Below are 26,623 nucleotides of genomic sequence, written 5' to 3' on the forward strand. Positions count from 1 at the left end.
GGTACTGCTGAACTCCGTGGCACTGATGAGGTGCCCGAGTGTTTGATACCATCATTTATAAGCATTTGAGAACAAAGACTGGTTTTTATGTGATTGTACAATATTAACTCCAGTTAATACGGTTTTGGAAGGACAGTGTGCCCACTTCTTGGTACTTCAACTTGCTTAGACAATTTAGGTTGGAAGTTTTACAGCAAGGAAAGCTATTCAACGCAAAATGGAAACCAAATTTTGTTCTTAATTTTATTGTTACAATATTTTATTTTTAATAAGGGAAACTTATCTCTGAGGAACCCCTAGGGATCATGACCAAGAAAGTGAAACCCTGTGCTAGACATTAAATAAGCACTTTCTGAAAAGATGACGTTTTTCCTAAGAAAGCAGATGGTAGGTTGTCTTTTCTTATGTTGTTACAGTATTTGAAGCTGTTTTAAAAGTGTCACTTGGATGCATATTGACGTCTAAATGGGTAACACCTTCTTGGCCTGGATGAAGAATGAAAAGGGGAGAGAACTGTGTTTGCCGTACATCTCTGTATGGGAAGGATAGTGCAAGGACTGACTGCAATCAAGTGAAAGTTACTGGAGTAGCCGTTCCTTGCCTGAAATACAGACAAATCTCAGATACATGGATAGGGCAAGCAGAAAAAAAGGGAGTATCTCAGAGTATATCTCAGGTATATATGGATCTATCTCAGGCCTTCTAGGATTTCCCCAAAATAATAGTCTAATTTATGGATTTAGGAGTGAACTGTGAAGACTAAGGCACTCCTTAGTGAAATCCACATTCACCACTTTTCGTTTATAAGAGGTTAAACAAGAAGCCAGAATGCCGTGGCCTTTCTGGAGGAGCTGCTGTGAAAATTCAGGACTGCTGAGGCATCAGTCTGATCTGCAGGGTCAAGTAAGCATAACTGAGTGTCTGTCAAGCACCACTTGTTAGTCAGGGCTTTGTACTTCTCCTCAGTACAACAACAGTTGTTTGATTTGTTTATGAAGGTCTATGATACTTTAAGAGTAGCAGGAGTGTTTTATAGGCCACAAACACAGCTTCGTAGGGTGCGTTGCTGAAAATGGATCGGATGCTTGATCTGTTGGAGTTGCTGAGTCAGGATACTTGGAATTCATAGAAATCTGGATCCCCTCTCCTGTTTTCTGCTAACTGTGGTTTAGATAAGATACCTGTTGGTAGTTTTAGACAGCTGTCTGCAGAAACAATCAGGTAGAGTTTTAGAGATTCTTCTGAAACCATCTCTGCAGGTAAAATCAGTACAATTTTGACTTTCCCAAGTGCTCTGACTTGCACTTCTCTAACACCCCTCTTCTGTCCTTTGGTGACAAAATATCCATGACACTGAAACATAAGAAACCCGATTTGGGCCTCAGAGTGAGATTAATATACAATTACAGAAAAACCCGAAACGCTTCATAGAGCTGCCACTCAAATATATGTGTTGGTGTTTCATTTCTCTGTTGGGTTATATTTTTTTGCCTGAAGTCTGTCCTGTTGTTTTTGCTGGTACTGAGTTGCTGAAGCTGTAGCCTTGTTTCTGGGTGGGGAAAAAAAACCCAGCATGTTGACCTACCTAGCAGTATGAGGAAAGAAAATTAATTTTGGCACTATTATAGGCCCGCACAGCTTTAGCAAGAAACATGTATGCTCCCAACAGATTGGACTCTTGTTTCTGCATTTTGAAGTTTTAGTCCCAGAACGCATTCCTGACTAGGCAGTCTCTGTGTACTGGGTACTAAGAAATGTTCCCAGGTTCAAGTAGCTTAAATGTGCAAGCTGTCTGATAGTGCCAGCGTCCATCAGCAAAGCACTTAATATTTAAATTTGGGTCCTCCTATTGAAAATTCTATGGGAATATTCTTCTGATGCACAGCACAAAAAAAAGTTGCTATAAAGTGCTGCTGGCATATTGCTTTTTTCTTTTTTCCCAATAGACACAAACCCAGCTCCATCAGTCCAAAACTAACCATAGGGATTAGATGTTTTCTTTTCAAGATAGTCTTAAAAACACCGTGGTGTTGTAGCTTTGTGCTGACATCAGGCAAGTTAATGTCTATATCCAGGCATTGGTAAATAAGCGGTCTTCTTAATGTTTTTATGTAGTACTAGTATTACCAGAGTCACATTTATAGCCTGAAAAAAACAGGTTACAAAGGAATCACTCTTAACTGCTCCTTATTTCTTAGTCACTTAATTAAAGCCTGCAAGATGAACAAAGAGAGCGATCCTTTATCAAAAAAAAAAAATCCTTTTTTTCCCTGTATTACCTACAATGAATTGTACTTCTAACTATTGGCTTATTTTACTCTCAGCCTTTTTATAGATTGTACGTTCTGTAGATAAAACTTCTGCATTAAGATTCTAGCATTAGAAAATAATATTTACTGTGCAATATTTTCTCTGTGTGGTTGAGTGCAGAACTTGTCTGTCACTAGCACAAACCGTCTCTATTGGTATCCCATTGTATAAAGAAAACCATTTACAAGAAGTTAATCGATAAGGTGGTCTGTGTTCTTCATCTCAACTTTAGAAGTGCTTTTAAATTTAAACACATGTCTTGATATTGTTGTTAAATTCCCTTTTTTAGATTGAAAATTAAAGCACTGGTTATCACTTCCTGGAACATTTGGTTCAGGCAATCTATCGATGGATCACTTGAGATGCCTAGTATTACGAAACAGAAAATTGACAACATCCTGATTGTATCTTAAACAAGAGGTAACATTAGCCTCACTCTTCAGAAGATGGATTTTTATTTTCAGATAATCAAAGCATCATTTTGAACTTACTAGTGCTAGGTTGTTTACATGATTACCATGGATTCCCCCCCTCCCCAAATTATGGTGTGTTGTTTTGTTTCTCCATGGAAGTCAGCCTTTTCTTAACATGACCCTGTGTTATATTTTAAACATTCAGAACCACGTAATGACTTATTGGCCATTTAAGACATGCGATATGACCTTTATCACACGCTCACATGAGGCAGCAATCACCACTCACTTTGTAGCAGCCTTGCAGCCCCGTGGATCCCCAGGATTATGTGTTACGTCGTGCTCTGACAGCTGCTCCACAGGCACGAACCTGAGATGTACAAATAGGTATTAGCAGTGTCTGACATCCTAGCCATAAAATGATGGAGGTACGCAACACAACCTGTAGTTTCTTTCAGCCTCCAATTTCTCGGCTTTGCTGGAGCTTTTTATGAGCATATATTTTTGCTGGATTTTTTTCCAGTAAGTTTTAAATTTTTTACTTACCTATTTGTCTTATTGTTTATTTACATGTTGATATTGATATTACTTACCTATTATTTCTATACCTACAAGTTGTTTCTCTTCTGCGTATTTCTCCTTCCATATTTTATTTTGTTTCATTATTTCTTGGCTTCAGCAATTGCTTCTTCTGAGGCAGGTGCACCTGCAGTGAATGCTTTCCTGAACACAGAAATCCCATAAGCATTCAGTTTTATTTTGCTTAGGTAGGCTCATGCCCCAAACATACAATCTATTTTATTTTCTACTTCAAGCCCTGTGTTCAAATTAAATTTAAAAAAACCCGCAAACCAACAGGTTATGCACCTTCGAAGACCTATTGGCTTAATTTCTGTGTTCCATTTTGGGTCCAGTGGGTCAGGATGATTTGAATCCAGCTCTTGAATCCAGAAGGACCCGCAGCACCCGCTGAAGAGCTTACTTATCGTGACTAATCTTTGAGAAGGCTGGTTCTGTGTTTTCACGCTCCCCGTCCACTTTCTCTCTCTTCCAAGGCCTCAGGCAGATGATTCTGTGATTAAGAAAGAAACTTGAATAAATTGGGGCCGTTCCCGCTGCCGCCCCACTGGGATCCCTGCAGAGTCGGGGAGGGTGTGCAGCCGGGGAATACAGCACTCCAGAGAACATCTTTCAGCTTAATTTCCTGGGAAATGCCACTCCACGCATGTGTGCAAATACATAGAATTTAATCCTAAAACATTTGTAAGTACCTTATGATACAAGCTTGCCTTTGTTAGTGTGTTTCATGTTGGATGCAGATGTGAGAATAAATTTGCATTTAAACTGGGGTCCCATGCTGGTCTGCTGCAAATTGATGGTTTTGGTTGGTTTTAGTGGACAAGCCAACAACTACTGGGCTGCAAGAGGAGTTGCATGTGTGTGGGGAGAGCCGAGGGGCTGCCCATTTAAGTACAGTCGAAACAAATTACTTCTAATAGCATCGGGTGAGCATTAAACCTACTTCCATTCCAAATCTTGGGAGTTATGCTGAAGGAAGTATTTTGGGTTAACGGCAAACCTGCCATTTCCAGCAGCAGCCGGGGTGAGGGTTTGGCAGGGGGATGCTTTGACAGGCAGAGCTGTGCCGCAGCAACGCTCAGCTTGTTGATGTAGCTTTTTATTTTGGGTGGTGACACCATAGCTCTGATATCTGCGTACTTGTGAGTACCAGGTACTTGTAAGAAGAAAAATAGGTGATAAAGAACCTAGCGTTTATCCAGCAGCTGGCTATAACAGGATCTTAATTCTGTGTCCACTTGGACACTGCTGTGTAAAAATCAAAGATAATCAGATCTTCTGAAGCTTAATTTTTGATTACTGGTTACCATGCATTATTCCGGAGAGTTTAGCAAGTGCTGGAGTCTGTGAGAGGTGGACGGAGCCTGTAAGCTCACTGGAGGTGGCTGAAGCTGCGGTGCTGCTGGCTGGTTGTTTGCTGAAGGACTTGCCCTCTGTGAGCCTTTAAACTAAACGGGGAGTTTGACAGCTTTTCCTGAGAAGAATCGAGTGTGTTAAATGAAACGGGGTTTTCACGATGCAGATTTTTGCATTTACTGTGCCAGTCCCGAGCTTTTCGCTGATTTGGGCTTTCCCTGCTCGTGGCGTTGAGTCGGGAGGGTTAAAAACCAGAAAGATTAGCGCTCCCCCCGGGAGCATGCGTCAGTGACCGTGTCTCTTGTTTACGGGGCGCTGCTCGGCGCTGCCGGCGGGCGGCGGGCCCGGGGCAGGACTGGCAGCTCCCGCCTCTCCCGGCACCTCCCCGCCGCCGCCCGCCGCCCCGGGCCGGCCTCTGCTGCTGCCGCCGCCGCCTCCGCCGCGGTGGGCTCCGAGTCTCCGCAGGGGATCCCGTCAGCAACACCGGGGGAAAGTGCCGCTGGCCCGGGGTTTGCAGCGCGGTCTGGATGTGAGTCTGGGCCGCTGGAGGCCCTGCGTTGGTTTGTTGGCACCGAGGACGAGCGGCGTGAGAAACCTGTTGGAGGAGCTGTACGAGGTTATAGGACACAACTGTTGCTGGAAACATCCACAGTTTTAGATACCTTAGTAATGTGGAGGGAGGTGGCATGTATCTCAGGGTTGTCAGCAACTCTTACGGTTTCCAAAGTAGCTGAGGCGTTAAAGGGTGCAAGGGGACCTTTACAACTCCCGCCCTGCTCCAGGAGGCTTCTGGGCTGAGCTTCGTGCAGCGAGGCTAAACGCAGCGCTGGCCTGGGGGACTAATTGTGGCAATGCCTTCTGTGGACTGAAGACCTTTTAAAACTGGACTAATGGTTTATAGAAATGTAAGTGAGCAAATCAGAAGTAGATACATGAAGGAGGGGGGGAGAATAGTAGTTCATTACTGCAGCACAGAAGGACAAAATAGATTTAATTAAGAGTAGTATTTTAGACTCAGATCAGGAAGTGCCAATACTGAAACTTCAAGCATGACCAGAACTTTGACCCTTGCTTATCTGTACTGGGACTTTTTTTTTTCCCCAACTATATCAGCATGCTGTTGTGCAAATACAGTCGCTCGTGTTGCCTACAGTCTTGGAATGTAATATAGTCTGTGATTTTCATTTGCACAAATCTGCACAAATTACTGCAAAAATTTTAAGTTGTGAGCAGACATTAAGCTCCACTTGCAGCTGCTTCGGAAAGGTTAAAGAAAAACAGAGGCAGGTAACTAGTAACTTAGCTAGACCCATATATGTAGAGAAGTTTTTGTGCTTTCTCACTTATGCATAGTATGTAATTCTATATTGTATGTTTTGCTCTTACACATATATTTCACATGGTGAAATGTCACCTTGTCACACATGTGACAATTGTAAAAAAAAAAAAAAAGCGCGAAATGTGTCTGATTACATTGGTAGTAGGTAGTGGTTTAGAAATATGTCATTTGTAGGGGTTTTGAGGTTTTTTTGGTATTTGACTAACAACATGACAGTGGTACCAAAGCCGTTTAAACACAATGTGCCACTATAATGGCAAACTGCTGACTCTCGAATTAGCAGCTGTCAACTTTTTTATGGACTCCTTTATATATATTCCTTAGAGCTTTTTAAATAGGAACAAGGCAATTGCTGAGTATTTGCTTTTGGAAGCTTTGATATGGTTCTAGATGTGTAAATTTAAATTAAAAGGAACTGAGTACTTTCATGATACTGAATTATTCTTTAAGTATATCTGATGTCTCTCAGTGTGGAGTTCTTGGTAAGACAGGGATTACCTGCAAGCTTTAAGGGCGGTATAGTATCAGGTTTAACGTCGACATTACCGCTTTACCTCTGCTGTGCTGTAGTATGAATTAGAGCTGAATTCCTTGCTGTGTGCATGGATTACAGTCTCCCTCTATTTGTACTAATGAATTTAGAATGAGAAAAACTTAAAGTTCTATATCTCTTCTATATATATATATTTAAATTATTATAACGATGAAATCTAAGTGACATTAGAAAACTTTATTAGAGTTTTTAAGGGAAAAAGAGAACCTACTTGTTTACCTGAACCAGTGTCATCTGATGGAGGTGGTATCTGTCTCAATCTGTGAAATACTATAGCCGTTAAATGAGATCTGATTTCTGTACAGCTAGAAATGTCCTGAGATATCTGACCAGTATTGCTTTATATTTAATTAAAATACAAAAACAGTATAGAATAATTTGTTTTAAACTTGCTGTGTAACAGATTTTGACAATTAATTATGAAGAGGAAGACAGAAGTCATACAAAAGTAGTCCATATCACTAAAGTATTTAATAATTTTACAGTTAACATGGAAGGGGAGGGGAGCACGTAAGATTTGTGACATGTAAATTAGCATAAAATTATTGAAAAGAGAGAGGTCCCTTATACAGGATGAATCGCGAAAGCAGGTTCAGCAAGTTTATTTCAATATGCTGAATCTACGAGGCTACATCTGGGGGCAGCAATGCACGCCGCACTTGCAGGACAAGAGCAGCCTATTTTAGGACGCAATTGCTGAAAGACTTAAGGTTTTGTTCTACAGTGTGCCCAGTCTCTATTCCTACACTATAGTGCAGCCATGTATTAATGCCAGGTTGAAGCCAAAGGTGACCTGGGAATGTTTTGAAAGGGAGGAAGGGCAAGAATAAAAATTGCATCTCTGTTTGATCCGTGGTAAGACTGCAGCTGTAACACACGAGGCCTGATGCCGGCTGCCATGCTTTGCTCTGGGGCCTTCAGGCCATAAAATGTCACTGTCCTTTTGTAAGTGCCGCCTCTGAACTTCTCTGAAAATGTTTCACAGTCTGTTGCTAATCCAGTTCCTGGCTAGAATTGATATTTTGGGGTGGGGGGAGCAGTAACGGAGCTGAAAGTTTGTGTAAGCACCGTTGATGTGTATGTGTTTGACAGATACATAGCCAATTTACCTGGAAGTTACAGGCTGAAATTTGCTGTGGCAGTAGCCCCCAGGAAGGGGAAATACCTTGGGTGTCTTTCCTCAAACCTTACAGCAATTGAGAATTTCAGCAGGGCAGTGAGGTAGTGTAGTGGTTTTACATATATGATCTTCCCTAGTTTGATGGGGTTTAAGGGGCAGAGGAGGGCAGTGTTGACCTAATCTTGTTTCAGCAAATAAGAGGTGAAAACTTTTAAGCTTTCCATCGATGTCAATTGTTCAATGTTTAACAGTCATTTGCTCCCTGTTGTTTACAGTAATTGAGTCCTTTCCCTTCTAGTGCTTATGCTGTTGTCCTCGTTAGTATGTATTCTAAGATAAATACCGTAGACAAGACCTGCAAATACTGTACAGCAGAAGATAGGTTTTCTGGTTTTGTTTGCTGAATGTTACACGGTCCAAAATATCTTAGTCCCTAATACCAAGAATAAACTTCATGTCCTAAGGTAAAACAGCAAAGAAAGACAATAAGCCTTCTGTAACTTCTACTGCTATCATCTTCTAGGCAGTAGACATTTAGGGATCTGAAACATAAGGAGAAATAATAACAATTAAAACTGCCAGAGTTCTCTGATAAGTTATATCTGTCATAGTGAATTTTGGTTTTGAACTATTGTTTTTGTTGAATTTCTTGTTTTTCAGACCTTAAGCAACCTGGAAAGTCAAGGCATTTGGGACTAGGGAAATGGAAAGGAGGGGTGATAAGGTCATAGATTTAGGATCTGCAGATTTCCTCAAGTCTTAGAATGTTGTTCTGGTGGAATAGGTGACCCTGTTCCTCTACCTTGTCCTACACTCTGTGAGCCTCTGTTTCTTGCTATCGTTTGAAAATACTTGAGCAGTTCTCTGCTACGTGCTGTGCTCTTCAGTGTAAATAAACCATTTTCTCTCAGTATTTAGATACAGTAGGCAAATCCCAGGGGTGATATCTCAGGCATGGTTAGTTTTGTTTCACGTGTTAGCCATTGCTGGTTAAATCTGCTGTACTGTCTAGCTACCAATTGGCAGGCTCAGCAAAAAGCTTTAGAAAAGACTTGCTCTGTGATCCATTTGCCAAATACAGAGTTTAGTTCCTCCTCTGTAATCAAGCTGGAGTCAGCTGATTATAGCCGAGATTTTTTTCATGCCAGTATCCTGCTTGTTGTCCTTTCCCTGCCTCTTTGGTCAAGTGACTGCCATTGCTGGAAAAAAATAAACTGAATCTCAGTCTCCTCCAATTTAGAAGTATCTCTCGTCTTTAAATAGCAGGATTTCTTTCAGCTATAGTAGCATCAATTTGATGAGGAGGGACAACTTCCAGAAGAGTCTAAAGAGCATAAAGTCTCTTCTGGAGTTTGCTATTTGCTGACAGATGGACAAAGGTTTCAGCCCTTCAGCATGAACACAGATAGTCTGATTCAGAGGAAGCAATTGGCAGGTAGGAAATGTAATGTTGGATTTTTTCCATTTCCTTCCCTGTCAACCTTCTTATTTCACTGTCAATTACACTTTTGGCATTGTGGCCAGGAAAACAGCTTCAGGCTGGATTGGTATTGTCTGTTGCTATGTTTTCTTACAGTTAGGAAAGCACTTGTCTTTTAAGTTATCCTTTATTTAGAATATCTGGTTTAATGACTTAACTGTAAATCAGAATCTCAAGTGATCTCACAGCTCAGTCCCTCTGTACAGAGGCCATCCCAGCTGAGTTGGGTTTCGTAGTGTTTGCCATGCTGGCTGGTGCCTGGTTCCTGCGTCGTCACAAGTATCTTGTGCTTGTCTCCACCAAGCTCCCAAGCTCCCTGGTGTCCAGGGAGAGGATGCAGCCGTGATGCAGCATGGCAGGAATGCACACAGCCATCTTGGGCTTGATGCTGTGCCTGAGTTAATAAAACTCCTTGGGACCCAGAGCATGGGGGTAGCACTGCAAGGTGGTGGCTTCATCTGGAGTCTTTGCCGTTTTCCCCAATGCTCTTGCCTTTGGAAATGCCATACAGAGACAACCAAAGTGGTTCTTTGGTCTTATGCTGAAAAAATACTTGTTGGATAATTTCTGGACCCACACCATCCCTAGAAGTATCGGAACACTTGCCACCAAGCTGCACCTAGGCTAATGAGCCCAGATGGAGCTGATCTGTTTCTGCATCTCTGGTACAGATAATCTGACCATGGATAATTGAGTGTTGACTCTATAAATAACCCACTTTGAAATCCTTGTTTTAAAATTGTTTTCCCTTCTTCTGTTAGCTTCCAAGCTTACTTCCCCTGTAATCATTTCTTGGCTGACCAAAGGCTACTCTCATCTCTTGACAAACGGATGTACTATTCATTTTTCCCACCTGAAGTGACATGTCACACCAAGCATGGATGAAGCCAGCTTCTAGCACTATAAAAAGCCAGCTAAGCCCTGATAGGAAATAACCATCCTAATATGTTTTACCTGTGCCCCAATTGACTCAGGTGGTTTAAATCAAAAACAACTGATACATATCAAACATTTGATACCTTAGAAAGATATTTATTGCACGTTTGTTCTCAGAGACCTGTTGCACACCTCAAATGTCTTCAGGTAAAACTGATTCCTTTGTGTGGATTTGCTTGCAAGTTGAACTTCTAATGATCTCAGTTTGTTTGCTTACTGTCCACAAGAATTGTTCTGAGTTGAGCTATGCCTTGTTTTAATGAGAAGTGATTAATTTTTTTTTTTTCCCCAATAAGCTTATGTAAGTAATTATGGAAAGTCATTAGAGCATCTTGTAGGAAAAATATCCTGTGTCTTCAGCTGGTGAGCGTGTATGCATTTATTTTTTTCCTAAAAGTTTTTCTAAAATATAGTCTGTGTTTGCTTCTGAGAAGATGCATAGAAAGTTGGAACCACCTGCACTGGATGACAAGTTGTTCAAGGCATTGGAAGTGGTAGGAGGGAAAGCTGAACTGCACAGCCGTGCAATTGTGCATGGCTGTGCAACGTTGTGGTGTTCAGCACCTTGGTAGGTAGCTGTAATGGATATCATCTGTCTCTTTCCCCCGTGCCATTCCTGCCACGTTAATACATGACAGAGACAACATGAGCTGAATAAACTTGGAATGCCTTAAATTCAGATCCACACTCGCATCGCTGCGTGGCCTTGGGAAATACCTACCTTCATACAGCATCTGAAACACTGACCATGCTCCAACAAATTTTCAAGTCTCGATTTGTTATTGATTATATGGTAGCTTCCAAAAACTGAATAAAGGCCCATCTGAAAGAAATCATTTATATAGGTAGAACAAACATTTAAACTTGTAGACATAAAACACTCTCTCCCATTCAGGGCAATGATGGGAAAGCTGTTAGTACTATGAGCAGGTAAGTAGTTTGTCCAAAGCAAGTAATTTGTAATACATGAAGTTCGTTGCAGCGAGGAAGGGTTGAGAGGTGAATGTGAAGTAGTTGTCACTTGGAATGTCAGAGGTTGATTTGCATCTTTTTCATTCATGTGTGGTTAGGTCTGAGTTCCTTTAGTTTGCACAGTTTAGAAGTCATAAATGATGCAAGTTAAAGTAGAAACTGTCCTTTTATATCTTAAGTTGCATGTAAGTATAGAACTAAAGAGATTTTTAAGGGAGAGGAACAGATAAAAAATGCCCTACAAACCCACTTTTGTATTTGGGTAGGTCTCTCAGTGTTGTCTGTTCAGTTTTGTTCTGTAGAAGGTTGAGAGTTTCGTTTCTTGTTTGTAAGAGCTATTGTATGTAGTGAGGGAAACATGAACAAGTGACCTCTTCAGGAATTATTTTGCACATTCACTTAGGAGGCTCTGTATTAGGGGGTTATCGCTTGTGGGTCCTGCAGCATTCTAAATAATAGATTTTATTAAATAATGTGCCTGAAAAATGAGTGAGCTAATGTATCTAAAATGTCTGGAATGAGGAAATATTCTGCACTGATAGTTATGCTGCTTTTGTAGCAAGTTTTGATAAAGCTAATTGAAACTTAAATATAAGCTCATTCAATTTTCAAAACAAAACAGTGTCCTTAGTTGGGTAGATCTGTTTGGTTACGTGGATTTTTCAAAAGATGTCAAAATATTCCAGGATTAATTTGATGTCTGGGAATATCCATGAGGAGTGGCAAGCACAGAATAGCAAGTAAAAAAATTCATATATAAATTTCAGCTTGAGTTTCCTAAAATATGATAATTATTATAATAATGATAGAAGTGATAATAGTACTATTAATAATAATAGCAAGAAGGCTTATGCGATTACACCAATTTTGTCTTAAGAATTTTTAACTCTTTACCAATTTGGCTTCAAAAATACGAAGTTTAAGGAATCTTGTGAAAATCAGCAACTGTGAAGAGACACCTTAATTAATTAACATGCCCCCAGAGAACAGCGTTTCATGTGGCAGTAGCATGCTTGTACTGGCAGTTGGCACATGTGTTACCTACGGACCAGACGGAGCTTATCCTGTCTCTTTTGCTGGGGGGCAAAGGACTGTGGATGCAGGATGAAACGGTGAGGGTGCTGGGGGATAGAGAAGCTCAGGGTAACAGAGATGGAGCAAATTTAGGGATCAAACCCATGGCTTTTTAGAAAAATGTTTTTCATTATTTCTCTGCCTATAAAACAGCTTGTTAAGAAATACATTGTTTCACCAGATGCTGGTTTTGGATCCCAAATAATACTTGGAGCTGAAAAGCCAGAAAGTTTAAACAGTAGTTTGTATACAAGTCCTGCAAAGCTATTATTCTGGGCTAATTTCAGTAAAGTTACCATTTTTGTACAGGTTTCTTCTAAGGAATGATAAAATGAACTGAAGGAATGATAAAATGAACTGGTGATGTGTTATCTTCGTATTCAACAAAATCTGACGTGATATTATGCACAAAAACAGATCAAGAACATAAGTCTCCTAAAAATGATAGCTTGTTTTCTCGTAGTTGTAGTACAGCATTGTTTTTTGCCAAACCACGTCAGTAGTCCCATCTCAGTCTTCTGTGGCTTATCTTTTCTTATCTGAAAAGAAATGCTGTTATATCTGTTTGGATTAGCATTAAAGAAGTATCAGTTTTCTGTAATAGTTGTGTGATAGATGAGGGAAAACATCCAAGTTCCTAAAACAATAATGTACTTAAATTACTTTGTTGTTGTTGTTTTGTAAATATCATTAAAGGTGGAGATAGAAATACAGTGAAATATTTTACCTGATAAGTATAAGTCAATAAATAGAAATATGTATCATCAGATGACCTTGAATGTGAAAGATCTGCCTGAGGAAACAGGTCTGTTACACAATACGAAGCGTGAGAGGATAGCAATTCTAAATTTTCCTCTATTTGCAACAGTGTGTCTGAAATAAAATTATTTAAGTCAGGTGTTTGGAGGAATGAATTGGTGAGTTGCTTTTAAATTTGTATATTTAGTAAACTAGAGTGCTGTTCCTCCTGTTATAGTTCAGTGTTAAATGTACAGATACTTTTTTCTTACATCCAACAAATAGCCAAATAAAAGATTTCTCTTCACATATAAAATCACCCACAAAATTCTGATTTTTCAGCAGTGCTTACCTTTCCTTGAAGGAAAGTACTGTTGCTTGATGGCTAGAAATATTTCAGCATTTCACCTGATGGATCTTCCATCAAGTTTAGGGCTGATAATGCATTTCCTTGCTCTGAGCAAAAATGGTAGAAATACCGTTACCACTGGTCAGCGGGTAATAAGATACCAGTGCGGAGGAACTGGTGCAAAAGGATTGTGAGCACTGTCCTCCTGGTGTAAGCACCAGGCAGGCGGTGTGAGATGGTATTTACCTCGGACACTGCCAGACACATCAGGATGTCTCACTAGTTTGGCGTTGGACTACCAGAGCATCTCCTCCAGCAGAATGGGAAATTTCTGCCCATAAGCTCTGCTTGCTTTTCTTTGGTAGAGTGTCACTCAAAAAAGCGTGTAGCGGGATTCAGTTGCTCCGTTATTTCTTTTTTGCCTGGGGATTTTTGGCCTTGCTGAGCTGAGAAACATATATGACTTATAGTAGAAAATTGTCGTTTTTTCTGCAGTAGCGGTGCATCAGGTGACAAATGCTGATTACACGTGTGGAATTGTGTCATTACAAGAAGAGATGAATTCCTACTTAAATCTCCAGTTCTTTTTGTAATCAAGCTAATACCCTAAATCAATAATGTCCCCTTTTATAGTTGAAGAAACAGGCCTTGACACAAGAGTGAAATCTAGGTCTTCCAGCTCAGTGATGTGAAGACTGACGTTGTCACCAGGGCAAGGTATTCACTCTTCTATCATTTTCCTGTCTCTGATACATCAGTAATACCTTGGAGTTCCGTCTTTAGATCTCAGAATCCTTGCAAAAGAAGCAGACAAGTACATTTTGCATTTAGTATAATTAATTGGACTATTTGAAGCATTTATTTTTTTTGCTGTGATGGAGTTCCGGTTGACCGTTGTTTTTTGTGGTTTGGTTTGGTTTGGTTTTTTGTTTGGTTGGGTTTTTTTCTTCCCCCTCCGTGCATTCTATCAAAGAGGAATGGAAATGTTCTGGGAAATGCTGAGTGTGTGGCTTTTGTGGAATTTGGCCATTTTTAAGAGATTTGGCCACTTAAGTGTAATTTACTGATATTCTAGAGATTATTCCTCCTGTCTCCTACAATTACCCTAGAAAATGCCAAGTTATGCCCTAAACAAAAGATTTTTCAGGAGAACAGCAGGTTTGTCCTACTGTGTTAAACAAAACCACCCTCCTTTTTTCCTGAATCAAGACAGAAAAAAACTCAGTGTCTTCCTCTAAATATACACTTGTGTTTTTTGCTGCTTTTAATTTTGCACTATGGTTCATTTCTGCAGTTAGTGGACTTGTATCAACAACTATATAAAAAAAAAAAAAAGAAAACAGAAAAAAAAAAAAAAAAAAAAAACAAAACCCTGCAGCCGTTTTCAGCGCTTGTTGTTCTTGGCACAGGATCAGTTCTGGTGTCCAACTGGTAGGACCTGAAACTTGGTGCTTAACAAGTGCCTGTAGTCAAAACAGTTGGTGTGTGCGAGCACTGATCTGGTATTTGCTGCGGCAGGTCATCTGCCTGATTTTTTACCGTGTGCAGAATACCTAATCACGTTGCTGTGTTTCTCTGACGGCATCTGTGGCAATGTGAATCGTTTCACGTTCCAAAAGTACATGTTTACAGTCGTCGTAGAATCAGATTAAGTTGGCAGCCTGCTCCTCTCTGTAAGTGGCTCAGTTTACATTTCTTCTTCTAGCAGGATGTTTTGCATAATTTTGCTGATCCTACTCACTTGTAGACTTTGTGAAATGGAGAATCGTTTTAGTGGGTTTATGTCAGAAAGCGAAGCTCGTGTTTATCGTAAATAAACACCAGCAGAAGGGTGGTTATTTTAGCACTTGATAATTTCCCAATTATGTCATTTGACCTGGAATGAAGCTTGCGATTGTGGAGCTGCGTTTTATGCAGTGGATCAGTCCGGGGGTTTGAGCTGGCAGTTTATTTCCTTTGTCAGTTTACAAGAAGTATCAAAATGAAACCGACTGTGCTGTTTCCTTTCCAGTGCGCAGCGCAAGAAGGGTGGAACGGTTTGCAGATATTATTTCCAAACTTTTTCTGCTGGACTTGGAATAATGTTTTGTCAAAAAAGCTGGTAAAGTTCTCCTTCGGTCTTGCAACGTTATGCTGTAGTTTGCTAGCATCGAATCCAAGTTTATTTTTGCTTAACCTCTCGTACTGGGTTTTGTTAGGTTTTCGTAGACTGTGGCTGCAAAATGAAAGTGCTTACAAGGTGTTTATGAACTCTTGTTATGAACCAGCTGCCAGTTACTGCAGGATGACACATTTCTGCAAGCAGTCTAGTTGTTCAGTTTTCTGGTTGCTGGCTGTCGCTTTTCGGGCATGTGTGGGGTTTTTTTCCGTTTTAGTTTTATTAGAATTAATGCCAAGTACATTTGCAAACTTTGAACTGGGATCAGTACAAGGTGGCAGGTTTCACTGTACTATTTACTGAAATTGTTAGTATGCGTTGCTCAACTTTGCACAGTGAAGGGCTGTGCAACAAAACACCCCAGGATATACTGTAAATAGAAAAACTGTAATTTGTACATAGGTGGTGTATGGAGTTACCGTAGGTAACATCTTTGTCAACAAGACTGTGATACGTTACTGGAACAGAATCACGTTGTGGATGAGATACTGAATTTCATTACTATCTGCTTAAATACTGTAAATGGGGAATAGCAAACAGTATTAATGTAGTGTTAGGGGCGGTCAGATAAATTAGTTTATGCTATTTTAAGTAAAAGGGCTATGAACTCAAAGGTTGTGATGAATACAAGCGTTAAAGGAGTTTTATTATTTTGTAACGTTTACTAACAGCAAGTAACTTTCTTACCTTTCTGGGGTTTAGCATTATATTTTGTTTGTTTTTACCAAGTGTAATGCCAAGCTATAATCCATAACATGGGGTCTCTGAGTTATTCGTGGGTCAGCCTAAAATCGATTTTTGCTTTAGGCCTCTCGTACACAGGAAGTGAGATCGTGCTCAACAAGAGTAATGTTTCAAAATGACTCCTGCTGACAAAGTTCTAGTATCTCTTTTCTGGCAACGTTAGAAGGATTTTTTCGTTGGTGTTTAGTTTCAACTACCTGAAAAAAAAAAATACTAAAAGACCAAAAGCATATCTTTCTCTACGCTCAAGCTGTATTGTGACTTTTTTCCTCTGCAATCTTCTGTATCTCACCGATGGAGAAGGCACTCACTGTGGGCAAAAGCTGTTCATTCGATCAATTTTGAGTAGCGCGTGTTGGGTAAGAATGGACGTAGGTGGGATATGCTAAGAAATGTTTTTTGCTTGTAGTCTAGATTAGAGATATCTGCAGTTTCAAGATCATATAAAGATCTTTTTGGGTACAAAACTACTGCAGTCCAACTGGAAACATATGGTTGGCATATTTTACTGGCAACATATTTACTGTTGTGTCGTTGTCTGCAAGGTTTACTGTGAGCTGAGTGCTTGATCTTGTGTGAGAGAGTCAAGGCAAAAAATTGAGAAGAGACTTTCTACTCAGAATGTGGTTTTGCCTCTTTTTCCCACATACTGTGCTTGTGGCTCTGGAGCTCTGGAGCATGTTGCCTCTATTGCTTTGCTTTTTTGCTTATGATTAGAAGGAGATGTGGCGTTTCCTGCAAAACAGCTGCTAGTATTCCCTGGTGACCTGTCAGAGAGTATCCAGTGGAATTACAGATTCAAAGGCAGACCTAGAGGACTTTGGCAGCTGCAGCAGAGGTTTTGGGGAAAGGTAGGGGGTTGCATTGTGCAGGATGCAGGAAGGAGGATTAGAAATGGAATACAAGGGCATGGGAGAGGCGCTCTGGAGGTTCAGGGACTGTTAAGTCTCCAACAACATAAGGACTTCACATCTAGCAAACAATTCAGATTTGGCTGAGAAAGTTGGACTCCATCCATGTTTCCATAGGACGTGGAGAATCTCCTGGAATAGTTTAAGATCGCTCGCAATGCTACTGATGCAGAGTTTGTACTGCGCGTTAGGACAATATATAGTGTTGTGCTTTTAGACTCTTGCCACTAAGTAGAAAAAATAACAGATATTGATCTGAAATCGATTCCTTAGGAAGTGCAGTTAATTCAGTGAGAGAGTGTTAAACTTTCCTCTGAGATTAATGTCATTAATACATTAACTGTTTGACAGCAGAAGTCACATGTTGCTTGTCACTTGCTGCAGTGGCTGCGCTGAGACAGCTGAGAGGTTGCAGCGGGATTAATGCGGTAAAGAGGATTGTAACTTTGATTGTGTTCTCTCTGCTCTTGGATTTGACAGCAACTGGTATTTAGAAACAAAACAGAATATGTGTTGTTATTTGTGTGGAGTGTAAGCATCCATTTGGAAGTATTGAAATGAATCGGAAAACTTCTCTTTCGGATTTTAAACGTGAGCACGTTTCATAGCGTTGCAGGCTTCTGCAGCAACTGAAATGCATGTAGAATTTAAGTTAGTATCTTATGAGTGATAACTGGTTTTCTAGTTGCCTTGCAAGATTTTTTCATTTTTTAGGGGCAAAAATTTTCGTGAGCCTACTTTACGTTCATTTATGTCCAGTAACTATGCCACTTGTGTATGTAACCAGGGACAGCCACGTCCAGATTTGTGTGTGTCTGTGAGTTCACCTGCCCTGAAAGATCTGATCTATCTACACGTGAACTGCAAACGAGCGTAGAAATTTTTACACAGATGGCTGGTTGTCTCCTGAATGTGCTATTATGTGAATATCAAATTTTATAGCAACTATTTGGTGTGCAAATGTCTTTTATTCACAGAATAATTTCTTACATAGGCTGTGTAATAGCAGATTTCTATATTGTAATTTTATATATTTATATATATATGTAAAATACAAATAGACAAATTAGTATAAATTTTTAAAAAACAGATGTAACCAGGAAACTCAGTTTGATAGAGGAGCACTGCCGCGTGGTAGTGCTTAAGCAGTTGATTTTGACAGCTGACAACCTTCTTGCTTAGTCATATATTCCTATTATTTCTCTTTGAAACTTATTACCAATGTCTAAGGCAGATTCACTACCACATACGTAGTAAGGAAGGAGGAAGCAGGAGGCAACCCAGTGGTTCTTGAGAAGGACTATACCAGTATTTAGTTATGATTTGTGCCCCCACCATTGAGATTTCTCTGTGAGGTTTCACGCCTTTGGCAAGTCCAGCCTCCTGTGGCCGTGCTTGCCCAGCTCAAACAGGGGTTTTCTACCCCCTTGGAAGGAGTTACTCTTCTAGTGCTCTACAGTGGCCCTAAATGTAAGGTGTTGCTGCTGCCTTCTCCTGCTGACACTAAAGTGATGTTCGCTTGTGTGAGCAAACGGGCAGATTTTCCCCGTCCGAGCAGCATCTGAGGACACCAACAGCTGTGTGGCATTGGCTATTTATGTTCTTCCTCCTGTATGACTTTACAGTGGTCATAATTTCTATTTTGCTTCTAGGAAATTTCAAGAGAATCTGGGTAATGCTGATAATTCTCAAATATGTATCGGGGTCTGTCTAAAACGTAGAAGACTTTATGTAGCTGTGTTCTGGGGGCAGAGGGAGGTTTGAGGAGGTAGAAGGCAACGCCAAATAGAGCAGTCGGTTCTGATTGCAAGAATGACCACCGGTCTGGTACACTCTGATAAAATAAGTAATCTTGTAATCTTTTCCTTCCCAGTCTTTCAAGTAAACATTTATTTAAAATCGTGGCATGCACTTTATTACATTGTCATATCACAACAGTGCCTCTTCCCTCCTTTTCTATGTTATAGTAAAAAATCCAAAGTTAATATACTGGTTTGCTCTTGGGAATTAATAAATTGAGAAAGTTGTCTAGGGAAAAGCACCAAATGTTTAGCTTGACTGAAAATTCAGTGTAAAGAGACTGTTAAAAAATAATTTGCTATGGTATGTGATACTTAGATGACTTTAAAATATAATTTTAGATGGTCAGTATCTTGAATGTCCGTCTTTCCGGAAGATTAATTTTAATAACAGAGTAGTGTATTTCACTTCCAAATATATCCGTAGGGATGATATCGAAGACACAGTTTACTGGAAGGCAGTCAGTCTTGAGAAAACCAGTAGCTGACGTGAAGACTGGAGTAATTAATCCTGAATTTATATAATTTGTGTATGGAAATAAATTTTTTTCCCAAGTTTCACTTTATATACAGCTTGGGTTTGTTCATTACATAGCAGTTCCTTTTCATCAGTCCTTAAGTAATTAATGGAAAAGTTGCAAATTTTTATTAAGCTAATTAAAATTAAGTAGTTGCTGAGAAGGTTGGTGAGTCTTGAAACAATAACTATTATTTAATGAAATAAATACTCTGTGAATGGAACTCTGCATTTCAGAGGCAGATGCAGAGCTTAAACAGTTGCTGCCACAAGTGTGAGGTGAAGTGAATGTAAATGAACTACATCCTGCAAAGGACTTTTAAAGGCAGAGGCTGCACGCTGAGGTGTGTGGCGGGGTGAAAACCAGCAAATGACAGTTGGCATTTGGGGTGTGAGGCGAGATCATATTTAAAAAAAAAAAATTATGTATTTAAAAAATATTTATGTATTTAAATAAAAAATATTTTTGTATTTAAAAAAAAATTAAGACTATAGCTCTTCAGTTGCAGGAGAATCTGGGAAGAATTTCAGCATTTGCAATTAAAGCTGTGATTATGATCATATGGAAGTGCTTGATCTTTAATAGAAAATGCCTTTATTTAGCCACTGGAGGTATAATAGAAACAGTTTGGAATACTCTTTATTTATTTATTTATTTTTATTTATATATTAAAAAAAAATTTTTTAAGCATTTATCTTTGTTCTTGAGGTATTCGTCTATTGCAAATTAATCACGGATGAATCCTTCTGCTACTGGCAAGTTTTTACTTGTGAGGATGCCAGACAAATTGTCATGTTTTGATTCTCTGTGGGAAAATTTTTCTTAGTTACCCTTGAAATATCAAACTGGCAAGCACGGGGCTGCTGATGTAAACGCAAACCCTTCCATTGCAGCAGCAGCAGGTCGCTGTTGCATCCTTAGCCTGCTCTTGGCTGCCGGGGCGATGCTGTGCGAGCTCAAGGAGCAGCACCCACTTGGATTCTTCAAGTGAAGTGTTGAAGGCTTTAGGCGAGGAAAAATCACTGCGTGCTGAAGGAGAAATTCCAGCTTGTCCGAAGTTCTCGGTCTATAATTACATTACACTTGCTACGTTTGATTACTGTGTCAGTAGCGGCGGTACCTGGCTGTCCCCTGCCGCGGAGGCTCTTGGTGCCAGCGTGCCGCAAGCCAGAGTCAGCTGCTGCGGGCACGGTCCTGCAGACCAGAAAATTCCTCTTCCCCCAGCCTGGCCCTGCCGCCCGCTGCCTCCAGCTGGGGAGCACCGGGGCTGGCTCCCTGCGGGGTGATGCCGTCGGGGAAAGGGAGCTCCCGCAACTGGGGGGACAGGTCTCTTAAGGATTTATAGCATCTCTCGGCAAAAACAACTCCCGTCTCTTGTATTATTTTGTAGCTGTGCTTAAGTTTGCAGCACCAAGTCTTTGCAGCATACTCTGATCCAGCTGGAGGTTATATACCGGAGAAGTATAAAATTTGTAAAGAATGACCAAATACCTTGTTAAAACAATCTCTGTATTTAACTATATCAGGGACAGGACATTTAGATTTTAAAATAATAATAATAATAACCGAACTCATACAATTTTACTGCTGTCTGTCTGTCCTGAAGCCTGTTCTCCTGTTGTGGGGCCAGCAAGGCCTTGCTTTTTGCAGTACTTAAGAGGTCTCTCGTGTGAGCGTGAGCAGAGCTTACACAAGGGCCTGACCTCTAGATGCAATGTTTGTAACTGATACATGAACTTCCTGCTTTTTTGCACTTGCCATTTGCTCTATGTGGAAAAAAGTAAGCTTTTACCTTGATTGGTGTTTGGAGGTAACGTCCAAGCTACGAACCAGGCGGAGCCTGCTTCTCTGGAAGGTCTGGGAGCAGTAGAGCTTTCGCTACTTTTCAGTCTTCCAGTTGTTTTCCTTATAGCTTCCCATTAAACTCGAAACAAGGTAGTCATAAAGTAAACTGCCCAATAACCAGATCACATGAATTCTTCATAAACCATTATAGAAGCAATCTCATGTCTGTCAGAGTGTATTTCACCGAGTCATCTGAGCTGTTGTTACCTACTTTCCTCTTTACGTGAAAGAGCTGGGACACCTAGCGTACCTCACATGATGCTGGTGGTTGCTTATTGCTTAAAAAATGGTTTGAGATTTCTTGGTGAAATTTTCTGGTGGATTATTATATTAGCATTTGTTTTACTACGTTTGCATTTTTCAGAGCACTTCACAGAGTTGATTTTGTTGAATTATCATTTGGCTTGATTACGTTGACGATAATGAACTGATTTTCTTTGGAGCGATGAAATCATTGTAACTAGCATAGAGAGGAATAATTTCCTCTTCTCTGGCTTCTTTTTTTTTCTTTTAGCCTATGAAATATTGTAAAGTTTATTATTTTTTTCATTACAGAACGAAGACACGGTTCAATGTGTAAACCTTCCCCTTCTCCAGCTTCTCCAGCCTGCAATTCCAGGACATCCCTAGTACAGATGAAACCGAAATCCTGTATCAGCGGCCATAACCCTGTCAGCAGCAACTCAAAGCCATTCAAAACGCCCAAAGACAATCTACTTACCTCCAGTAGCAAACAGCACACAGTCTTTCCTTCAAAAGTATCACGGGATAAACCATGGTAAGTACCAAAAATAATAGTTACCAAAGATGTTGGTGTTCAAAAACTAGCAAGTATCTCTATGTATATTTCACAATCATAAAAAAAAAAAAAAAAAAACAAAAAAAACAAAAAACCAAAACCTCTTATCTAAGTTTACAGTTTAAGCCTCTACATTTCCTAAGGGAGGAAACTGGCATGCTTTTAAATTAAAAATACGTATATATAAAGGAAGACCAAAAAGGACTGGATTGCTTTTCTGATGTTCCATCAGCTGTCTGCTTTTCTAAGATGCATATAGCAAGTGAGATATTGACCCAGTTTGCTATCTTTAAGGTCCGTCTTCCATTACAGTATCATCCCTTAAAACTGATACTTTTAAACAATAGGATATTTTTTTGCAGAGTTCTTAATATTGGTTTAACTGATGTTCATGAAAACTTACTGGTTATAGTCATTTATCTTCAATAGCAGCTGCTGTTGGAGTTTGTGCTGTATTTTGATAATGTTTGATGCCTTGTAAGAAGGCAGAAGAAAATTCTGGCTGCAGAAATCACTATTTTGGGGGCATCTTACATCATATACTGTGATATATATAAACATATAGGCCTTGAGACTGCCAGGCCCATCCTCCTGTGACTGTGATGATAGCAGCAGAGTTGCAAAAATGTAAATGAAAGCAGAACTGGGTCACTATTTTATACCATAAAAAACTGTTTTGTTATCTACAGAAAAGATGCTTTGTGATTAGGTCACTAGGTTGGTGACTCGAGATCTGGGTTCCGTTCCTGGTTCTGCACAGGCTGCTGTTACGCCTTAGTCTCCTCAGCCTCAGTTCTGTGTCTGTAAACTTGAGATAGTAAGACTTCCTTTTTCTTAAGTTTTATCTGCTAACTGTGTAAACATCCTTTCCTTTTATATGTAATATCTAGTGTAAGAAGGTCATGATTTTAGGTAGGGTTTCTGGACACAACTGCCTTAAAGCAGTAAATAATCTAATGCAAACCATTGACTCATGAGACAAAACATAAACTCAAATTATGTTGAAGTAATAGCTCATGTTTTCTGCCTGAAACGTGCGCTAGCTTTTGCGATTTCAAAGAGAGCAGCTTCTGCCTAGCTGTAGAATTGACCTTGCACTGGAACAAACTTGATAAAAATCTAATCTTGCTATAGATCTGAACCTGCCATCTCTAAAAGCATGATGTGCATTCTGGATAATTATGGTATATAATTCTGAAAATAGAAGATCTGGATGTTTAGATTACATACATGCAGTGATGAGATAGAGGCTATTCTAGTTAAGGTGTGCCTCATTTACTGTTTTAAAGAAAAGTATTCCTGACTGAATTCTTGCCCTTTCCTTCTCAGTGTTGAAGAGGAGATTTATACAGGAGAGGATTTTTTTTTAAGTCTAATTAAAACAAAATCAGAAAGAACTTTAGAATATTAACACTATTGACTATAAACCTGTTTCTCATCCTAGTGTTACAGACAGCAGCTTACATATCCACATTTCAGCATACTAACTGAATCTATAAACAATATTTTCCCTTCTGGCAACAGATGGCATTCTGTCAGTCAGTAAAAGCTGGACAGGAACAAAATATCTGAGCATTTCCACCAATCCCTTTTCCCTTTATTGGGAACATCCCAAACATTGTCTGATGATTAACAAGGTAGATTTAGCCATTTAAAACTGTTGTACTGCTCTGTTAATGCTTTAGCAACGAGTATGTCAGTAGTTGCACCTGTGAATTACCTAATTCTTGCAGCTCAGCTGGGAGATAATACTGTGGGTTTGTTTTACCAGTGGGGAAAAATGAGGTATATAGTAGTTAATGATACTGTAATCGTCACAAAACAAATCACAAACAGTCTAAAGCGGAGATCAGTGAAATTGTCTTTCAAAATTTAGTGTTAAGTGCCTTGGATTACATGACTTGTTAAAGAATAAAATCAGTCTGATAATCATCACAGGTTATAGAGAGCTGACAGCTGTTATGGAAGAAAGTGTTTATTCCTATTTCATTACTGGATTGTAATTTTTATTTAGAATTCTAGAAATTATTCATCAGGTCTGATTTTCTTAAAGGAGAAATTATTCATAAAATTTATTCTTTTTTTTAAGATAAGATCATATCTTCCATTCAGCTGTCTGTACAAGCCATAGAATTTCACCCGCTTATCTTTTTGAAAGAAATACTCAATCGACACAAAATGCATTTGTCTCAAAAATGCAAATAGGATTCATCATGTATCCAAGCGTGTTGTGGTTTATCATCCTCAGAAGCTTCCAGTTATTCAGTGCTTTTGTCTGTTACGTTGTATTCTCACGCCACAAATATTTACTTGACATAGCTTCTTCCAGACTGTTATCAAATTAGCTTTATTCAGGAATTGTATCACTTGTAATGATTGCTCTCCAGACCTGGAATAACCTTTGTTGTGCTTGCCTGATTCTTTCATACAGCATCTCTCTTAAATGCTAGCTGTTACATTTAGCAGTATTTCAGCAACGGCCTCTGCAGCAGCATGGCCCAGTAGGTCTGTCTGTTGTCATGCCTGCCTGCGTGGAGACCCAACTCTTCCGTTGTTTAATCCATTATGGGGTTTTTTGGTTGAGTCATCATTGTAAACATTGACTGAGCAGCCCTCTTTCTCCTTCACATGCTGTGTTGTTCAAAGATGCCCTGCAGAATTTCAGGTTGCTCCTCGGCTAATACTTTAAAAAGCATGATCAGAATGATCAGATTAAAGAGGTCTGGAATTGTTTCATTTTTGTAGCCGCTGTTTTAATACTTCCCTTCTTGTAGTTGGAATATGAAGGATTATTGTGAATGCATCATCTAGAAATATCTGTCAGCTCTGATATTTTTTTTTCCTGTATCTCTAACATTGTTGCTATTAATACAGCAGCGCTTAGAGACTGGAGCAGTGCTGGAGCACCACTGCGCTGTGCGCAAGAGAAATGTAAACCGTCGTTTTCTGAAGCTTGCAGTTGAGGTGGTAAGAGGTATAGAAAAAAGGGTAGGAAATAGGGAGAAAAAGGCAATAATAATGAACAAATGATCTTAATTAATAAGAATACCCCAGATACTTAGCCTTTATAAAAGGCATTCCTATGGCCAGGAGCTCTCTCCCTCCCTGCTGACCTGCCCAAAGGATGCCGCTTGGCTTGCTGTGCCCCAACGCAGCTTCCGAGTGCTGCCTTGGGGCATTTTGGTGCTGTGATGCTACAGGATGTTCATTTCCACCCGACCGTGATCCTGAGGCAGTGTAAAATTGGTGTAAAGTGTTAAAGTAAGCGAGCCCTGAGATACCAGCCGAAGCGAGTCTCCTTGGCCTTGACCTCCACAAGGATTAGCCGTTGCCTGCCAGAAGTTTTGAAAATGAAGAAAATGAGATGGAAATTATGTGGTTTTCATCAACATGTAGAAAACTGACACTCTTACTGTAAACAGAAATAGAATCACAAAGGTATAACTATGGGTAGTCATTTAAAATTTATAATGTCACCTTTCAAAGGATTTTTTTAATCATCTCTCAGTCTTTATTTCTTCGTGTTAGGCAATACCATTATTCATACTGAGGCTGAGAAAGTGAAGCTAGTCAAGATTTAAGGCTATTTCTAATGCAGCATGGATTTGGAATAAAAATTCATCAGAGTTAACTTGGAGCACATATTCTTACCACTAAATCACAAATACTTTGTTACGCTGTAGAGACCATCTCAGCAATGTAGAATAGAACAATGTTTTATGTTTTTAAATGTTTGTGAATTTCTTTTCTCACAAATTTGAAGAGTGTTCAATGAGTGTCTGAGATTTTAGAATGAATACAGTTATGAATGATCAAAAAAAAACCACCCAGCAAAATTACATAACAGCAAGGAAAAATAGTTTTAAAAAGCCTGAAGAAAGAAAAACGGAGTTAATAAGGAGCTCTGGGTATGAGGAGTTTTGTGACATACTGCAGTTATTTTTCTTGCTTGGGAATGACACTGACAAGCAATGGCTTGGAACTAAAAGAACATTGCCATAAGATACTTAGGAGGGAAATTCGCTCTTATTTTGGGAGTTTGTCACAGATTCTGCTGAAGGAGTGGATAGGATAGGATAGGATATTTCAGTTGGAAGGGACCTACAATGATCATCTGGTCCAGCTGCCTGACCAAGAACATGAGAAAACAAAAGAAAATCAGTTATCTTATCTGAAAAAGAGAAAGAGCTTTTGAAGCCTGTCGTAATCAGGGACTTTGTGTAGCCCTCAGGTATTTTTGTAGCCTTTTTCTAGTTTCCTTCTAATTTATCAACATTGGTATTGAACCACTGATGAGCAACACTGGAAGCCATATTCCAGTATCAGTATAACCAGGGACGTATGAAAATTAAATTTGCTCCTTAATCTAATTTTCTGTATAATTTTTTTAATATAAGAACAGCAATACAATAAAGGTTCAAATAGCTTATCCACTGTGCCCACTAAATATTTCTCTCGCTATTTTTCAGTATGTTGTTTCCCCGTATTTCACTGCAGACTGAATAGCTTGTTATTTCATGTGTAACTTCACATTTGCTTGTATTAAAATATCTTTTTGAACGAATGAACTTTACCAAACACTCCATACCTTTTATAACTGCCTTTGTCTCTTCATTATTTGGTTTCTCTC

The 26,623-nt window shown here is 39.6% G+C and overlaps 1 protein-coding gene across 8 annotated transcripts in view; it reads left to right on the forward strand.

The window, feature by feature from the left end:
- ATXN7L1 (ataxin 7 like 1) overlaps positions 1 to 26,623 on the forward strand; it is a 118,527-nt gene that overhangs the window by 62,109 nt on the left and 29,795 nt on the right. For 3 of the 8 annotated variants that reach the window (XM_054217013.1, XM_054216921.1, XM_054217533.1), the window contains one exon: positions 21,750 to 21,972. In XM_054217013.1, the coding sequence (XP_054072988.1) occupies positions 21,750 to 21,972 (223 nt within the window). Of the gene's footprint in view, positions 1 to 4,894; positions 5,188 to 5,220; positions 5,275 to 5,318; positions 5,564 to 14,638; positions 14,893 to 14,927; positions 15,321 to 21,749; positions 21,973 to 26,623 lie in introns of those variants that run through there. The other 5 variants (XM_054217283.1, XM_054217453.1, XM_054217370.1 and 2 more) reach the window with 5 other exon arrangements.

The sequence above is a fragment of the Rissa tridactyla genome, chromosome 1, assembly GCF_028500815.1.
Source record: "Rissa tridactyla isolate bRisTri1 chromosome 1, bRisTri1.patW.cur.20221130, whole genome shotgun sequence".
In the NCBI taxonomy this organism is placed as follows: Eukaryota; Metazoa; Chordata; class Aves; order Charadriiformes; family Laridae; genus Rissa; species Rissa tridactyla.